Consider the following 18,288-nt stretch of genomic DNA (forward strand, 5'->3'; position numbering starts at 1 on the left):
CTATTAATGTGGCTAATTATATTTATAGATTATCTGCTGTTTAAAAAAAACTTACATTTCTGAGTAAATCTAATTTTATCATGATTTATTAGAAATTTTTCAGTGCTAATGGATTTGACTTGTTAGTGTTTTGTACTTAATATTTCTGCACTTATATTTATCATAAATTTCACCAGAAGTTTGTCAATGCTATTAGTCTTTTCAAAGAACCAACTTTAAACTTTGCAGATTACATATATTGTATCTTGGGTTTTATATTTTCATTATTTTGCTCTTATCTTTATTATCTTCCTTCTTCTTTCTTTGGATTTTTTTCTATCCTTTTTCTAATTTTAAGTTTCATGCTTAGGTTATCAATTTTAGCCTGTATTCACTTTTAACATAAGAGTTTCTTTGTTATCCTAAGTACTATTTTAGCCAAACCCATAAATGTGGATTTATAATGTCTCAATTATTGGTTACTGATAAGTGTTTTAAATTTCCTTGACTTTTTAAATTAAGTTTTTTATATTGTTTGCGATTTTTTCTTTTTTCCATTTCCCTCTTCTCGTCATTTGTAATTTTTACACACTATATCTATTCTTAGTGATTCTCCTACAAGTGTATCTTATATGTTTTTCATATAAGAAATTATAAAGATAATCACCAAGATGAAATAGAGGAAAATCCTTTCACCAATTCCATGCTCTCGGCAGTGGCAACGGAATATTACCAAAAGTTCACAGCTGTGGAATCCTAATGTGTAGAATGTTTTCTGTACCTCTATTTTATCACCTTTTCCCCCAAACTATTTCAACTTATGGCAAATCTATCTATGAATATGCTATCTGCACACTATCAATTCTTTCAACATTGGACAGATATGCCAAAAAAATAAAATAACTTCTTTATAACAACATAACCCAGAATTTCTCTAAGAACTTTACTGTGGCCCTGACCGGTTTGGCTCAGTGGATAGAGCATTGGCCTAGGGACTAAAGGGTGCCAGGTTCGATTCCGGTCAAGGGCATGTACCTTGGTTGCGGGCATATCCCCAGTGGGGGGTGTGCAGGAGGCAGCTGATCGATGTTTCTAACTCTCTATCCCTCTCCCTTCCTCTCTGTAAAAAAAATCAATAAAATATATATTTTTTTAAAAAAGAACTTTACTGTGAGTAATATAGCTCTGTCCCTCAATATTCTGAGGAATTAATGATGAAAATGGTGGTGATGTTTTCCTTGTAATAACCAATGAGAGGTGGCATATTGGAGTGCTGGTAAGGAAATGTTGCTGTGAGTAAAATGGACAGTTTGAAGAAGCTGGAAGCTTCCACTCTCGTGACTACAGTTCTTCCCCCACAATCCAGACAATAAGTAACCTTCACTCTGTGATCAAGGTTTGTGGAAGTCAGACCAGTTTTTCTGAACTTGCAAAAGCTCTCAGCTCACCGAAATACTAGGGGTTAGGTGGGTGTGGATTGATGGGCTCAGCAAAATTTTGTCATGGGAAAAGTTATTTGAATGAAAATCTTACACTTGTGAGAATCATAAGAAGCACATACGTGGCCTTAATCCTTGCAAATTCCTGCACAGTGACTTTGTTTTTTATGGTTGTATCCAGTCTACATGGGTGAGGTTGGCTTTTACTCATAGTGTAACTGGTTTCTTGCCACCACAGCTTAACTTCTCTTCCTGAAATAGCCTCTAGGCTGATTCTTAGCAGGAAGTGAAAACAAAACTTATTTTAAAGGCAGGATAACAAAAATTTAAGTAGAGTCATCCATCTAAACAGGGCTGGAATACTCCAACATTTTTCCCTAGATGAGAACATCTTACTATGATCTCCATTTTATCTTTGAGAAATAAAGCTAAAAGGGGTCAAGTAACTTGATTATCGTCAAAAAGTTAATTAATGGTGCAGAGACGTAAACTAGAACCAAGTCTGGTTTTGTGCAGTAGTGATATAATAACTATAAGATTTAATAGAAACAGAATTATTGCTAATTGACCCAAATATGCTTCCCTCTGCACTGCAACTCAGGAGTCTTTTCTCAGGCAATTAGCAGCTTTATCATGTGGAAGTGGAAGCAGCTGAAATTTAGTCAAAGCCAGGTTCTTTCTGGGGAAGATTTGTTCCTGGCAATAGAGGTGTAGTGAGAGGCAAGAAATAAAGCATTTATGGCTTAGCACTTGGTAGGGGTAGTAAGTGTTGTATTATCTCCTGACTTTTCAGAGGGTGAGCGCAGGCTTTGTGTAGTCAAAAGAAACAAATTTTCTTTACAATTTAAGACATCAGGATAGAACTCCATAAGGCCCTGTTCAAGAGAGCATTCCAGACTGGATCCTCTGACCGTCCTCCTTCGCACCTGACTCCATGAGGATGCTACAACACAGGTGTAATTCGTGGTTTATGTCAAGGTTTTCTGTTGAACACTGTCTTGGAAGGAAGGAAGGGAGCATTGAGGTGGTTCCTAAGTCATAACCATATCTTTTCCCATTCCACTACTCACTTCTAGATTCAAGTGTTGGTATTTTTGATCTTAGAGACATTGAAGTCCCCAACATGGCCCACACTTGAGTCCGGTCTCTACAGTTTCAAAAACTATGGTCTATGAGACTAAATGAAACAAATGAGATTAGAAGTCTAAGAGTTCAAGAATTTCCTAAGATCATATCATTATTTTTGTTAATGTAAAAAAAACACACACACATTGAAACCTGTAAAGAATTTTTGTGAGTTTATTTGAGCCAAACTGTCGACATATGCCAGGAAGCAGAACCTCAACGAATTGAGATAATGCTCTGGAGAATGGGGAGTTCATACCTTGTTTTTATAAATTTACCATCAAAAGGAAAATACGTAAGTGGGTTACATGAAATTCATTGGTAACAGATTAAGGAGGTGGGATAAAGCAAAGGGGCCGGGGAGAGACCTCTGGGATGGGCTAAAAAGTGAAATGATGGACATATGCTTCTTTTACACAGATGGATACAGGATAGTTTAACTTAGTTAACAGTTACTGATGATTAACTTGATAACAATGAGGGAATGTCCTGGTGCCATTGGTTGTGCCCTGAGGAGTCCAGGGGGGGAAAAGGGGAAGTTACAAGTTACCCAGACATCTCACAGATACGTTATCTTAGGGGCAAAAAGACAAATGGGCTCAGTAAAGATCTAAGTTGATCTTCGTCAGGGAAAATACTGGCCTAGGACATAACTACCCATTATAACCTGTTTGTAGTTAAATATTTAATTTCCAGACCATCTTTTGTGGTTATTTTAGGTCTCTGAGTTTGCAAGACTGCCATGCAGGCCTCCTCTGAGCTTGTCAGGTTAGCATGTGGCCCCTTTCGTCCACATTCTCCTGGCTTTAGTTAGGAATATGGTTATCCTAGCTCAAACAGAAGGCATTTGGCTCAGTTTAGAAAGTTAAGCTGGTGCCCAGCCAAGATGGCTCAGTAATTGAGCGTCAACCTATGAACCAGGAGGTCAAGGTTCAATTCCCAGTCAGGGCACGTGCCCAGGTTGTAGGCTCAATCCCCAGTGTGGGGCGTGCAGGAGGCAACCAATCAATGATTCTCTCTCATCATTGATGTTTCTATCTTTCTCCTTCTCCCTTCCTCTCTGAAATAAATAAAAGTATATTTTTTTTAAAAGAAGAAAAAAACTCAGATGGGGAAAGGCCATTTCCTATATCAGATTTGCAGGACCCTCATTTTCACAAGCCCCCGGCACAGAGGTAATCACACCTGTGGCTCTTGAGTCCACTTAATTCCTTATTGCCACTTATAACTGAAACTGAAAACAGAGGGGGAAAAGCGGTGGTGTGACCGGAGCTTTCACAGAACTGAAAGGAAAAGCAACAGCTCCATCACTGCCCTTTTCTCTACTCCCGGTACTTGCTGACTGCTAATACTTTTGTGCGGCCTTACATCTATTCTGGGTTTGGCTGCTGTGAGGGCCATGAGAATTTGCCTTGCAGACCTTCCTAATAAGTGGAGCTTAATGTTATGGGGTGGGGCCACAACATGAGTAACAACGAAACAGAATTTCCGGAGGATGAGGCCCAGAAATCAGGATTTTTAAAAGATTCCCAGATGATGCTAATGTGCAGCCAAGGTTGAGAACCACTGGTCTAGGTCCTCCACCAGGTGGTGGTCCTGAAATCCTGGTGGTTTGTATTGGGTGATCTTAACGTAAACTCAACAGTTCATTTCGAAAAGCATGGTTGGGACCTGTGTTGAACGTTCAATATTTCCAAACAGACAAATGCCTGAAGACGTCAGCCTTTGCTAAGGTACCTGCTGAAGCGTGAAAGTGTGATTAAAGTGTTAAACTTGAATGGGATCGAACAAAATAAGCGACCACAGCAGGAACCGGAGGACACCAAAGAAGAGACAAAAGAGCTTGACCTGTGCGCACAGGTCGGGCACATCGGAGCAGAGGGGAGGGAGGGCGTGGAGAGCGGTTTCTGGGTCGTTGGTCCAGACCCGAGAGCACCGACCGCCCTCGCGGCGCGGGTCCGAAGCCTGGGAGGGGCGGCGTCCACACCGCTGGGGGAGGGGGCCGGGGGTCGGGGGCGTGGGGGAAGAGATGCCTGGGACTCAGACGCATTATTTGTAACCCCACAAGGACGGACACAATTTAATTTAAAAAGTATAAGGCAAGTGTTCAAAAAAAATACCATTACAAACAAATGAAGCTTTCTGGATCCCCGGGACCTGTTTTACTAAAACCTTGGCTGTGGATCTCCTGTTGTGCAAGAGACACAGAAGACAAATGGCTCCTATCCGGTTATGGGTGAGAGAGAAGGTGTGGAGAGGAGCCAGCAAGGCCTAATTTAAGAATAACAAAGGCGTCCCTGGGTGGGCTCGAACCACCAACCTTTCGGTTAACAGCCGAACGCGCTAACCGATTGCGCCACAGAGACCCACGGGAATAGCTGGTCTCTAGGCAACATAGAGCAAGCAGGCTCTCAGACACAGCTACGCGGAGCCGCCCCTGTTACGGGACCGATGCCGTGCAGACTCTAAACCTCCGAAAGCGTGGCAGGTGGTGCCCGGCCTGGCTCCGCTTCTGCTTCAGATGCCAGCGCCCCGGACGCCCGGCGGGAAGGAACCCAGACCACAGTGCGAGGGGAGCTCACCGGGTAGAGCTGGAAAGACAGAATCCTGGTGGCACTTCAGTTCCTGTTTCCAACTGTACTAGGGTCCTTTCTGCACTTGGCTTCGTGTGTTGTTGTTTTTTATCTCATTAACCAGATTCTATTCTGAAATATTTTTGAAATATAGTCGCGAACTTTTCTCACTTATTTGTGACTTTTCCCCTGTACAGCCAGAATCACCATCCATTGCCAGGGGTGCTCAGCTTTTGACTTCCAAAATAAGCTCCCAAAGCTACTTTCGGAGTCAACTGATGTGAATGAAGCTTTTTTTTTTTTGAGATTTTTTTTTTTTAAGGAGGAAAATATTTTCTTAGCAATTAAAAATCAAAGACCTGAAGAAGGTCAGATGGATAAAAAAAAGAAAGGAAAACGTGTCCATATAAATAGATTTAAGAAGTAATCAATAGCCAAAACCGGTTTGGCTCAGTGGATAGAGCATCGGCCTGCGGACTGAAGGGTCCCAGGTTCGATTCCGGTTGGGGGCATGTACCTTGGTTGAGGGCACATCCCCAGTAGGGGGTGTGCAGGAGGCAGCTGATTGATGTTTCTCTCTCATCGAGGTTTCTGACTCTCTATCCATCTCCCTTCCTCTCTGTAAAAAATCAATAAAATATATTTTTTAAAAAAAAGAAATAATCGATAAAACATTTTGTTATTTAACATATCCGTGTCTCCGCTTCTCCAAATTGAGATAATAATGAGTGACCACATACTGTTTCTTGTTACTATTAAATGAGTCGAACTATTTAAAGTGCTTACAACAGTGCCTCCCAACTGGGTCTGTTGGGAAGACATGGAGGTGACAGGACATGGCCCTGGCTTGGTGGAGGACACAGACAGCAGCCCCACCGCGGTGCAGCAGGACACACACCTCCACAGGGAGTTCAGGCCCCAGGGGGGCGGGGGGGGGGGGGGGGACGGGGGGGGGGGGCAGGAAGGTCCAGAGGGAAATGGGTTGGGGCCCAGCTGAGTCCCAAAAGGCAAGTGTTGGCAGACGGGCAAGTGTGGAAGGGATGGTGATGGGGCCCCACCAAGGAGCAGCAGGGCAAAACCCCCTTCAGAGCTTGACTGACCAGACACAAAGGTCCCCGCTCAACCTGCAGGGCACTTCTGCTCCTCTGTGATACACAGACCCAGCTGGGAGAGAGCCAGCCAAGGCCCTTAAATGACACCTGAACGGGGGGAGCAATGAGGATGATGGCCCATCATTCCCTTAAAACTCATTGTTTCTACCACAGTAACTTTAGGGTGTGGGTTCCCAGACAATCCTCAGAGAAGAAACCCACCAAGATGAGCCTCGCAGGGCCCGAGGCAGAGAAGACCCTCCCAGAGAGATCCTGCATCAGATTCCCGAGCTCTCAGGGAGAGAAAAACACAGACAACACAGACAGGGCAGGGCAGGGCTCAGCTGGGCGGGGTCAGGGGCCAGGGAGGCCTGGGATCCGTGAGTCACCAGCAGCCCTGAGCTGGAGCAACACCACATCTATCATCATTTTTTATTAGTAAAACCAGACCCAGCCCTCCTTCCTCCAGGAAGACTTCCCTGATTGACAGTCACGCAAGTGCCACTCATCGCTCTTCCCCCTAACAGGCTGGATTGTTGGCTCTGCCCTGGTCCCTGTCTGACTCAGCAGCACAAAACCCACCTCACGGTCTACCTCCCAGACTGACTCTGACCCCGCCACCACAGGCAATTGCCAGCATCATCTTCCCGCCCGTCCTGGCCCCTTCCCAGGCGCTCCCTTTGCACACTGATCCTTGGGGCTCTCATCCAGAGACAGAGACCTTCGAGCCAGGGTCCATGTTGAGTGTGCCTCTGCCCTCCTGTCCTGTCCCACCATGTAGGTGCCTGAAGGAGTGATCAGCATCTCGTGTCAGAGGGTCAGCTCCCCAAAGAGAAGACTCCTCTCCCTCAGACAGAGGCTGAGAGCAGGGGCTGCCTCCCCCCTCAGACAGGGGCTCCTGGGGGCAGAGGATCTCTCTTTCACCCAAAATAGATGACCTCCTATTTGGAGGATCCAAACCTCCCCTCCTGGACCCATCACTGACACCCTAACCATGAAGAGAGAGACACCAGAAACTGCTGTGAAGTTGCTTTATTCTCTTCCTTCCCTGGTGTCCTTCCACACCCATGCACATGCCTGCGCACACACATGGGCACACGCAGACACGCGTGGCAGAGCTCCACTCGGCCGCCCGGCTGGGTCACGTGGCTCCTGGGGCAGGCCTGGGGGGCTGCCCGCTCCCTCTAGTAGAGGCTGTGCCGGGCGCAGTAGTGGGCGCACAGCTGCCGGTGGTACTGCAGGTGGTAGTCCCTCAGCAGCTGGCCCAGGACGTACAGGAACTCGTCAAAGCAGATCTGGTTGTCCTTGTCCTTGTCCGCTGCCCGGAACAGCTCGGTGACGAAGTACGGCTTCTCCCGGCCCTGAGGAGGGGGCAGAGGGTCAGCCAGCCCCCAGGCACTCGGCCCTGGCAGATGGTCCGGCTCCACCGCCCCCTGGTGAGGAACTTGGCCCTGTCTGCCAGGGGCTCGCGGGGAAACAGCTCCTCGCTCACTCGGTGGCCAGGACACTGCGCGGCAGAATCAGGCAGAAGGGGCACAGGGTGCCGGGCACCTGGACCTGGGCCGCATGGGCAGACAGATGGTGCAGACTGGGCACCGCTTGCGGGTTGGCCGGCTAGTGGCTGAGCAGGGCTGCCCTCTGCTGGGAGCTTTAAGCCTGTCTTCCCAGCTGCACATACACCTGCAGGGGCCGCCCAGCCTGGGGCTGCACACCGGGAGCAGCAGAGTCACCACCCACCTGTCCCTCAGGCCTGCACCTCCAGCACCATTGCAGGTCGGCACCCAGTGGGTCGGATTCCCGCAGGGCGTGCCATCCGCCCAGGATTGATCATGGCAACTGGCCTGTGTCCTCAGGGAAGTGCAGAATGGGGGAAGGCCACCGCCATGGGCCCTGGGACTGTCCGATGGCCCAGAGGAGTGGCCCTGAGGGCTCAGGACTGGGGGTGGCGTAGGAGAGCAAAGGAGCTTTCGAGGTGGAAGGGACAGCAGGGAGGAGGTCAATGGTCAGCGTGCATGGAGGAGACAGGACAGGCGACGATGAGGCGAGCCCCGGGCAGGGCAGGGGCAGTGAAGCAGGTTTCAGCAGGATTGGGCTGGAGGCTGGGACCCAGGGTGCAGCCCTCAGAAAGCCTCCGGGGAGGGAAGTCACTGCCTCAGGAAACAGCTGGGGGCCTGGAGGGCAGCTCCCACCCTGGGGCAGACTGGCACCCTCTGTCCCCCCCACCACCCTCCACCAGCTACTTCCTTTAACCCGCCCCCTCCACAGAGCTGGCTGACCCCACAGTGCACAGGCCTCCTGCCTGGGGCAGCTCTCCCAGGCTCCCCTCACTCAGCCCACCTGCCCAGGCCGCCATCTCCTCCCTGTGCCCAGGTGCCTGCCCCGTGGGCCCCGTACCCAGGTGGAAAGGTTTCCCTAGAAACAGGGGCCTAATCACAGTCCCCTGGTCCCCGTTCTGTGACCTGGTGGCTGCGCTCGGATAAGCCCAGGACCAGACTCTCTCAGATGTTCCCCAAAGGGAGGCAAGGCAGACCCGCAGGGACCAGGGGTGCTTGTCCCGGATGAGCAGCCTTGACTCACCCGGGGGCATGGCACCGAGGGCAGACACTCGGGTTGGCCTTGCATCCCCAGGAGCCGGGTAATCACATGGCTGGTCCTGATGGCAGAGGAGATTCCAGGCCTGAGCAGGGTGGCTGAGCAGCCTAGACTCGGGGCTGGGCCCCTAGGCTGGTCTGAGACAACCTGGGACAAGAGGGGGAGGGGAAGCTCCATTTCCTACCTGCCCACACCTCGTCCCTCCAGGCTCCCATTTAACCCAGCGATCCTCCCCAGCGTGGGGGTGGGTAGGAGGAGGCTGTGCTGGACCCCAGGAGAAGGGGCTGGGCTCGAGGGCAGGCTGGGCAGGGCCGAGGGGCAGAGGGAAGGATTAGGACCTGTTCTCAGGGGAAGCAGAACAAGCAGAGCAACAACTGGCTTTGGGGTTCGGATGGCGTCTCAGGGATTAGCGATGCTTGGGCTGGAGTGGGGCCAGGCAGGGAGTCTCGGGAGGAAAAGCCGCCAGGGCGGTCCTCCCTCTGGCCGCTGATCCTGCCTCAGCCCTCCCCTCCCCTAAGTTCAAATGCTCCTGGGAGATGCTCCCCGTACCAAACCCTCACTTCAAACCCCACAACCCACCCTCCACTCCACCCACCTGCCCCCAGGCCCCGCGCACCAGGCTCTCCATGAAGCGGGGCACGTTGTCCCTGAGCAGCGCCTTCAGCTCCTCCAGGGACAGGGTCTCCACGTCCCCCTCCCGGGCCGCGTACTGGTGGTAGCTGTGGATGATTTGGAAGAGGGATTCCTCTACTGGCGTGTCCGTCATGGCAGCGGGGCTCTCTGATGGCAGCGGACCAGGGCCAACTCCAGAGATGTGGAGGTGGAGCAGCTGCGGACAGCGGAGAATCGGGGAGAGAGAGCAGCACCTCCTCTGGGCCAGCCCTTCCCTTCCTGCCCACCTTGTCTCAGGCCCCTCCCTGCCCATCCTCGGTGCCTCCAATGACGGCAGCCAGTGTTGTGACTCCTCACAGGTTCCTCGGCAGCACAGCTGAGCCTTCACTGCATTCCTGGGATGACATCACAGGCACTTGCTCCCTAAGATGCACTCAGCCAGTTTCAGGGACCCACCTTCCCTCAGAGCCTGATCTGAAGCATCTCAGACCCACACGAGGTCACAAGGTTATCCATCTCCCTGCCTCCAGCTCATCCTCCCAGCTCCAGGGCTTGGGTGGGGCTACACACACAGCTCCAATACATCTCCTTGCATGTCCTACCTCAGTTAGTGAACCCCCAGACTCCACCGTCATGAAGGACAGTCACTCATCCGACAAATATTTCTCGAGGCTCCGCAGTGTTCCAGGGCTCTCCAGGCAATATGAGTAGGACACGCGGCCAGCTCACAGGGCGGGAACGAGCGGAGGGGACAGTGACACACTGTGAACACTGCTGATTTAGGGCACCCAGGAAGGGACACCGTCTGCCTGGAGAGTTGAGGAAAACTTCCTTAGGAGGCAACATTTAGGTGGGATTGAAGAAAAGAGGTTGTTGCGAGGAGAAGCACGGAGGACCAGGACTCCAGACGGAGGAACCGCGTGGTCAAAGGCTTGGCCTCCAGACAGCTACCACCTGGGCCTTTGAGTGGCAGGTGAACTCCTTCCCCCATCTCCAGCTTTCTGTCCGCCAGCCAGTCCTTCTATCCCTGGGAGGGGCACACCGCCGGGAGGGGGGGGGGGGGGTGTGAATCTCCCAGAAGGGGGCGCCAAAGGGCAGATTATTGAACCAGAGATTAAGCCTCCACATCCCTGAAGGTTTGAGAGAAACCGGTAAATTTTAAAAAGCCAAATTTTTTTCCAGTTTACAGGGTGAGCCTTCATCTACCCAACATAATGATTTCCTCCGCAAATAAGTGGTTCATCAATTCACCAAAATAAAAAATGGCCCACGTGTCTAAGAGGTAAAACAATTTGGCAATGCCAAGCTAGAGTCACAGAGAATTTATGGACTACCTTAGATTCAGCCATCATTCCCCTGGGAATTTATCCCAAGAAAGTAATTAAACAGCAATAAGTCTGGTAAAAAATAAGTAGGTGTTTACCACAGCAATGTCTATAGCCATACAGGGAAGATAAAAACCTAGAAACCGTGTTGGCTCAGTGTTTGAGTGCCTGCCTATGAACTAGAGGGTCATGGTTTGATTCCGGTCAGGGCACATGCCTGCGTTGCAGGCTTGAACCCCAGTAGGGAGCATGCAGGAGGCAGCCAATGAATGATTCTCTCTCATCACTGATGTTTCTATCTCTCTCTCCCTCTCCCTTTCTCTCTGAAATCAATAAAAATATATTTTTTAAAAAACAACCTAGGAACCACCTAATTAAGGAATTTGGTGTGCCAATATGATAATAACATCACTTAAAAATAAATCATTTTTGACACAGAGCTTGTTGGGGGTAGAGGTTTCATATTGTACCCCCTTCACTCTGCCTTTTTTTCAATCTGGGACAAAAACAACCCCCCCACCCCCACCCCACCCCCCTCCGGCACACACACACACACACACACACTGTCCCAATACACGGTGATGATCTCCTTCCACAGCTGTGCTGTAACTAGTCTTTTATTTTATTTTATTTTATTTTATTTTATTTTATTTTAAATATATTTTATTGATTTTTTACAGAGAGGAAGGGAGAGGGACAGAGAGTTAGAAACATCGATGAGAGAGAAACATCGACCAGCTGCCTCCTGCACATCTCCCACTGGGGATGTGCCCGCAACCCAGGTACATGCCCTTGACCGGAATCGAACCTGGGACCTTTCAGTCCACAGGCCGACGCTCTATCCACTGAGCCAAACCGGTTTTGGCTGTAACTAGTCTTTTAGTTAATACTGTGCTGTGGACATCTGCTCACACACTAAGTCAATGTAGTCTTATTTTTAATGAGTGCATAGTGGTCATTTATTTGCATATATCAACATTTGTTCTTTAATCCATTACCAGTAGCCATTTAAATTACGTTAGGTTCATACGATTCAAGGTTAATTATTTCTTAACACTGACATCTTTTATTAGATTTTATTAAATATAATTTTATTAACATTTTATTATATTATATTTGAAATACATTTTATTTTAACTGAATATTACAGAAACTACAGTAAAAATTTAAGTATATCTAATATAAACACAAAAATGTAAAAGCTGCAATTAAAGGGGTGAGCAGCAGGGGGAAGCCCCCTCTGCCGTGGTAGCTACACACGCTGCGGCCCAGGACCGGGGACCACAGGCCTCGCAGGAGCTGAGGCGAGTTGCCCACACGCTGCAGGCGGTTCTTCTGCCTCGTGAAGGTCAGTGAAAGCTGTGCCCGGAGCCCGCTCTGACTCTGGAGAGGCCACTGGAGTCCGTGTTGCCTCCTGAGGTCTTTTTTTATCTGGCTCTGGAGCTGGTTCTGTAGATCCCAGATGAGAACATGTTACCCCCATGACTGCCTCGATGTGCCTTCCAAAGACAGAACATCTCTCCTGTCCATCGATGGAGTCCCAGTGCCAGAGCCCACCCCAGGAAGTCTTCCCAGACTGCAGGCCATGGGGACAGTGATCTGAGCCGGCTCTGCCCCTGGCCTCTAAAAGCTCTTCTCTGTGTGGCCGAGCCCCATCTCCTCCCCACACGCCCACATCACCTCCCCGCGTCCTCCTCACCCTCTGCCTCTGCCTCTGTGGGCTCGCGGCGCTCCAGCTCTGACAGGAGCAGCTGGGCCTGGCGCTCCAGGGCTGAGCCTGGGAAATTGAGCTCCAGGTAGGCCAGCAGCATCACCAGGCCCGGGAAGTCTGGGGGCTGGAAGAAATCCTGAGGGCACTGGTCCAGCCACAGGCCCAGGATGGAGATGATGGCCCTGGGGAGAGACGTGGGCAGCAGAGTCTGAGGCCTGGCCTGTCCTTCCACACTAACCTCCCGGTGTCCCTGTGGGAGCCTGGGGTCCTGTGCCTCCTGCTCCTGCCCCCCTTCAGTCCGGCAGAGGTACCCCTGGCCACCGAGGAGGGGCTGGCTGAAGCCTTCGTAACTGAGAGCTCTTGATCAATAGTGAGACTACCTGGCCCTTCTTCAGGGAGGCCTGACAGTCAGTGTCCCTGCCCCCTTCCCACCGAATGTCAACTCCCTGAGGGCAGGAAAGGGTGGTGTCTGCTCTGTTCATTGCCCTCATTGGCGCACAGTAGGGGCTCCATAAATATCTGATCAATAGGAGAACAAAAGGTCTGTTTCCTGCCCTGGCCTCTTAGACATGTCCTGGCACCTCAAACTTTAGCTCCTGCACCGACGTGCTGCTAATTCACTAGGTGCCCCGTGTGCTGCTTCTCCTCCCACTGACACTCAACTCCCACAGGCGGGGAGCACCAGCCAAGCACCCACTGTGGAGGTTCTACCAGATTAGTGAGCAGGGTGCCCCCCACATCCCTTGTTCTGGGGCCCAGGGTGGGGGAGCGGATGCAGGGCTGGGTGGGGAGGGGATGGGGATGGATTTTCTGAGGGGCTGACTCTGTCCATAACCTCCCAATGCTCTCCCACCACCCAATCCACATCCGAAGCTCTCTTTGACCTTCCCTTTTTTCTAGGTAAAGTCCTCAGACCTGGGCCCTCTTGCAGAAATCCCACGATGTATGGGATGCAGGGTTCTGCCAGCACCTCCAACGCTTAGTCCCTATACTCCCCTCACGGTTCTGATCCAAAGCCCACTCACTTTTTCTGCTGGTCCACAGGCCCACCATCCTCTTCAGCATACGGGAAGATGCAGCCATACCTAGAGGAGGCCAGGAGGACGTCACATCGACTGCCCTGTGGACACCACCTGCCTGTGAAGTCTAATGTGACTGTCTCTCTCCCGACTACAAGGAAGCTCTGGAAAGCAGGGCTGGGGTCTGCGCTGTGCACTGGATTATGGTCAGTGCCTAGAACATGCCTGCACCTGCCGATATATTTGCTGAATGAACGAGCCCCATCACAGGTATCTCAGTTAGCCCGCTGCTCACCCCTGGGATTCCTGCTCTGGCTTCACCCAGGACAGAGAACCCTAATGAAATCTCCAATCTCCTTTTCAAATGAGAAAACAGCTCAGCCCAAGGCCCCGAGGAAAGTGAGGGATGAGGCAGAGGCTTCGTCATGAGGAAGAGAAAATGACCAATTAGCACAACTACCACCCCTCCGGCAGACCTTTCCAATGGCCAGGCCCCCAGAGAGCACGTTACAGGGAGGATCCCACCAGGTTTCTATAAAAATCCTATGAGTTTGCTCCTGGGTTCACCCCGCTGTTCAGAGGAGCACACAGACTCAGGGAGATGCAGTGACCTTCTGAAACTCACAGCTAGCAAGTGCCCGGATGACCACTGTGCTGTGGAGGGGCAGGTGCTCACCTTGTCAACAGTAGGTCCAACACCTGTTGGGTGGTGGTGAAAGTTCTGTAGTTCCGGAGAAAGGTGGGGACGAAGGTGGGGTCCCTGCCCAGGAAGGCAGGCACCAGGTGCTCCACCAGCTTGTCCAGCCGGTGTGCCCGGGCGGTCTGCACCATACAGAGCTTATTTGTGTTCCCGGTTGATGCGGTTTGCCCCTGGGGTGGAACAGAGGAGGGACATGCAGTCAAAACAGCATCACGGACGACCAGGTGGGTTGGCAACTGCAGCTCAGACCTAACCCACAAGCCCTCAGTGACTTGGTGGGGCACCAATGCTTGCAGGAGGGAAAATGTTCTTGGCATGAAAAGTAGAATTGCCCCTGGCTGGTATGCTCAGTGGTTAGAGTGCCCACCACCCAGCCTCTCCGAAAGCTCTCAGTTCAATTTTGGTCAAGGGCACCTACTGGGTTGCACATTTGCTTCCCATGCCCCCTGTTGGTCAGGGCGTGCATGGGAGGCAACCAGTCGATGTGTCTCTCTCACATCATTGTTTCTCTCTCTCTCCCCCTCCCTTCCTCTCTTCCACTCTCTCTGAAAAGCAATGAAAAAAATATCCACAGGTGAGTATTAACAACAGCAAAGTAGAATTGGAGGTGTGGGACAATGAAGCACATTAGTAACCTAGGTCATATTTTGCTAGCTGAGGATGGACAGCACGTCCCTGTGTTAACAGTGTCATCCCTGGGATTTCTGACAGAGCATCCCATGCTAAGATGAGAACACAGAGGCTTTTCATGTGGTGGGAGGGGTCAGGATATTAGGACCTGTGAGACGTTCAGGGCAGCACTGTTGACATGGCAACAGAAGGGGATCAGTCCAGGCCCCACAGCAGTGAAGGGCTGGATTGCCATGGTAACTGGTCCCCCTCGGGGTATGATATACAGCCCTGGGAGACCCCAGCTCCTGACCTGGAGGGGCCACCAGGATATATTCCTCTGGGACAGAAAGTGGCAACGCAACAAGACATGGTACCATGAGCCTCGTGTCTTTTTGGGGACAAGCATCCCTACTATTCATGATGGTGGGTAAGACTGAGAGAGGCATGCAAGGATTGTCAGGCCAACATGGACACCTGGGGATGGGTGTTAAACAAGAAAATCTGTAGAAAAATGAAGAAATACTCTTGACTGAACATGAGGTGAAATGATACAAAAGCCTCCTTCCTGATATTCCTACAAATATGCAGACAGTGTCTTTGCTCCTGGCAGGAAGGGGCTGGACAGTGAGGGTGGGTTGGGGGAGAAGATGGAAACCCAGATCCCTTTGGGAGCAGGACTCTAGGAAGGGGTTCCGGGGAGTAGCAGGGTGGCTTCTGGAACCAGAGCCCCTTTGACTCCTGGGGTCCTGGAGGTCGGGCCACCTGGGCCTCTGCACTCACCTTGAGACCGAGCGACACTCTTTTGGCAGCGTGGGGCCCCTGTGCCTCCTGCTGGGGGATGGCGTTGAGAACCCCATCAGTCAGCTCCTGTCTGACCTCCTGTCTGACCTCCTGTGGGGAGCTCTGTAGAGACAGTGCCCAGCCGCCAGGCGGAAAGCCTCAGAGCCCGGCCTGTGCTTCGCAGACCCTGTGGTTCTTTCCACTCCAGACACATACACATTTTACTCAGACCTCCACGAAGGACAGAAAAGACGTGACAGGCTGAGGGCCTAGGATTCTCATTGGCACAGAGGAAAGGCCCCTCAGAAAGCCCCTCTCCGTGCTGGCTGTGGTCATGACAGCATCACTAGGATATGCCCCGCCCTGCAACCTGCTCAGGGGTCCTCCCTTCAGGTTCCCCTTCCCCCACATGGAGAGGAGGGATGGGGGCTGCCCAGGGATGGCTCCCAGAGGTGGCCCGGCCTGAACTGGGCTGCCTGAGGCTGCCTGTGTTACCTGAGGGGATCTCCTGGAGAATGGCCAGAGACGCCGGGGATGAGGGTTGAACCAACGTCTCCAGAATTTGGAAAAACTCCCACTGTGGGGTCTCCGGGAGCAAGAGCCCCGATAACTAGAGGTCCAGCAAGAGGACATCTTCAACTCTCAAGTGTCTCTTGCCAAGTGAACTGGCTGTTGGGCTGCTGTTGGAATGTGGCTGCCTGGTTACGGGGGGTTCTAAGTTCTTTAGGGAAGTGACCTCACTTCCTGTGATCCCCTTCCCTGAGTCCCCTCCTCGAATAACAGATATCCAAATAGTCCTCGGGGTTGCTGACTGCTCACACCCCTTCTCCATGGAATACATATCGGTCCCCACTGACACCAACACGCCTTCCTCCACAGCCCCCTAGGAGGTCTGGGTACAGCCAGGGTCCAAGATTTGAGGAGATAGACCTGGGTTCAGACTCAACCCCTCATTCTTTCTTCTTCTTGATCCTGGACAAGCCACGGTGGCTGTCAGGGCCTGTCTGTCTCCTGCCTGCACAATGGATTATGCAGCATGTACGTCTTGCAAATAATGTTCAGGCACATGTGGGAGAGCAGCTGTAAAGTTGGAGGAGTGCTGTCATGTGGAAGAAGTGCCTCCGACCTGTTTTTGCTTTCTCTTGTCACCTCCTCTATGTCTGCTCTTCTTAGTATCCCTCCCCTGGTCATTACAGCTAAAGCCAAGGGCCATCTGGATACTTACAACACCATCCAAGGGCCATACAAAATTGTCACCTTAAAAATCAGCCTGCTGTATTTGGTCAAACATTTAATTAACTCACCCCTAATGCCTTGGCAGGGCCAGACCAAATGATTTTGTGGGCCTTATACAGGCCGCTGGCCGGACATTCCCCACCCCTGACCTAGCGTGTGTGTGTGTGTGTGTGTGTGTGTGTGTACACTCGCACACATGTCAGTGCTCACTTACTGGATCCCATAAAAAAAACAACAACAAAAAAAAAAAACACAGTCCTCACACAGGCAGGAATAGGCAAGAGCTTCCCATATGTTAGGATTTCTGATTTTCCTACCAACCCTATGGGACAGGTTGGAGCCTTTGCCTGGAAGGTCACAACACTCCTCATCTCTGGACTCTGCCTGTCATGCACCTTGGCCAGTCTCCACCTCACTATGGGCCGCAATCATCCAATTTAGAGTGAGATTCAAACCTGCATAAGCATGAGCTCTGCATAAAGGAGCCCCCAGCTCCCTCCCCGCTGGTGGCTGTGGAGAGGAAGGCACCCCATATTCCCTGACCGGGCCTCTCCTCAGACAAGGACTGGCTAAATGCTCGTCTGGATGGGACGGCCAAATGCTCACCCTCTCCCCTGTGCCATCTCCATGGCTGCACATGGTTCCATCAGCACAGTCTTTTCCAGAGCCCCTGAGAAAGCCTGGGTGCAGCCAGGACCCCAACTGTGAGGACACCGTTGTCTCTGTGATTCTGGGCAGAGCAAGGGCCTTTCAGAACCGTCCACTTCTCCCCCGAGTGGCTCCCCACGACTCACACCTCCTGGAGGACACATCCTCCTGTGATGTGGATGGTGCCCTTCCTTTAAGTGTGGCCTCCATTAGTGACTCCCTAGGAGACAGCAAAGTGACCCAAGGTCACTTCCAAGATTTGCTTATAAAATATCAGGGCCTAACCACTTGCTCGCTCTGATCTGTGTCTCTCTCTCTCTCTCTCTCTCTCAGGTCCCTCATTCTGGGGACTCAGCCTCTGTGCTATGAGTTGCTGCCTGAAGAGACCCACATGGCCTCGCACCGAGGGGAAGTTGGGCCTTCAATCCAAGCTGAATCCTGCCAAGACCCCCCGAATGAGCTCAGATCCCGAGTGAAACAGATCCTGCCTCAGTTGAAACCGCAGCCCCAACCTCCTGGGAATCACTGGCAGAGATACTCAGCTGAGCCTCTCGGGATTCCCCGTCCAAGAAACTGAGATAAGTGTTTCCTGATTGTCGCTAAGTGATGGGTAACGTCGTTGTCACACGGCAATAGATCACTAATGCAGCTGCCCCTGCACCAGGCCCTGGACCAGTCCTCCTCTCTTCCACCCTCCCTCCCCTATCTCCTCCCAGGCTCCCTCCAGCCACACCCACCTCCTTTCTAAGCTCCTCTCTGTCCAGACACCGTCTCCCTGCAAGTGTCTGCACAGTTGTGCCTTCTGTCAGGAGAAATATGCCTGAGGATCAGGGAGCCGCGGAAGGA

General features: G+C 51.4%; 1 protein-coding gene and 1 non-coding gene across 4 annotated transcripts; both read right to left on the minus strand.

The window, feature by feature from the left end:
- Window positions 1-4,835: 4,835 nt before the first annotated feature.
- On the minus strand, window positions 4,836-4,909 carry TRNAN-GUU (transfer RNA asparagine (anticodon GUU)). The gene has a single exon. It is a non-coding gene; the product is annotated as a tRNA-Asn (tRNA).
- A 2,323-nt stretch (window positions 4,910-7,232) lies between these two features.
- LOC138995854 (protein S100-A15A) lies at window positions 7,233-9,569 on the minus strand. 3 transcript variants are annotated; one of them, XM_070396606.1, is made up of 3 exons: window positions 9,416-9,569; window positions 8,785-8,946; window positions 7,233-7,568 (listed from the first exon to the last, which is right to left on the minus strand). In XM_070396606.1, exons 1-3 carry the CDS (start codon window positions 9,563-9,565, stop codon window positions 7,392-7,394), a joined length of 489 nt encoding a protein of 162 aa, XP_070252707.1. In that variant the 5' UTR covers window positions 9,566-9,569; the 3' UTR covers window positions 7,233-7,391. The 3 variants fall into 3 exon arrangements, with proteins under 3 accessions (XP_070252707.1, XP_070252710.1, XP_070252709.1); XM_070396609.1 differs by lacking the exon at window positions 8,785-8,946; XM_070396608.1 differs by lacking the exon at window positions 8,785-8,946 and having other exon boundaries at window positions 9,395-9,569.
- Between the last annotated feature and the right edge of the window lie 8,719 nt (window positions 9,570-18,288).

The sequence above is a fragment of the Myotis yumanensis genome, unplaced genomic scaffold (assembly GCF_028538775.1).
Source record: "Myotis yumanensis isolate MYYU_CA2020_CCGP unplaced genomic scaffold, mMyoYum1.0.hap1 SCAF_17, whole genome shotgun sequence".
NCBI lineage: Eukaryota > Metazoa > Chordata > Mammalia > Chiroptera > Vespertilionidae > Myotis > Myotis yumanensis.

What these genes read in the sequence shown, in the direction of transcription:
- LOC138995854 (XM_070396606.1), bottom strand. Translation starts at nt 9,565, where the DNA reads ATGACGGACACGCCAGTAGAGGAATCCCTCTTCCAAATCATCCACAGC. An exon ending in CCCGCTTCATGGAGAGCCTG is followed by an intron (nt 8,947 to 9,415) that starts GTGCGCGGGGCC and finishes CTCTTGTCCCAG; the next exon opens with GTTGTCTCAGACCAGCCTAG. An exon ending in CCTCGGTGCCATGCCCCCGG is followed by an intron (nt 7,569 to 8,784) that starts GTGAGTCAAGGC and finishes CCCCCTCCTCAG; the next exon opens with GGCCGGGAGAAGCCGTACTT.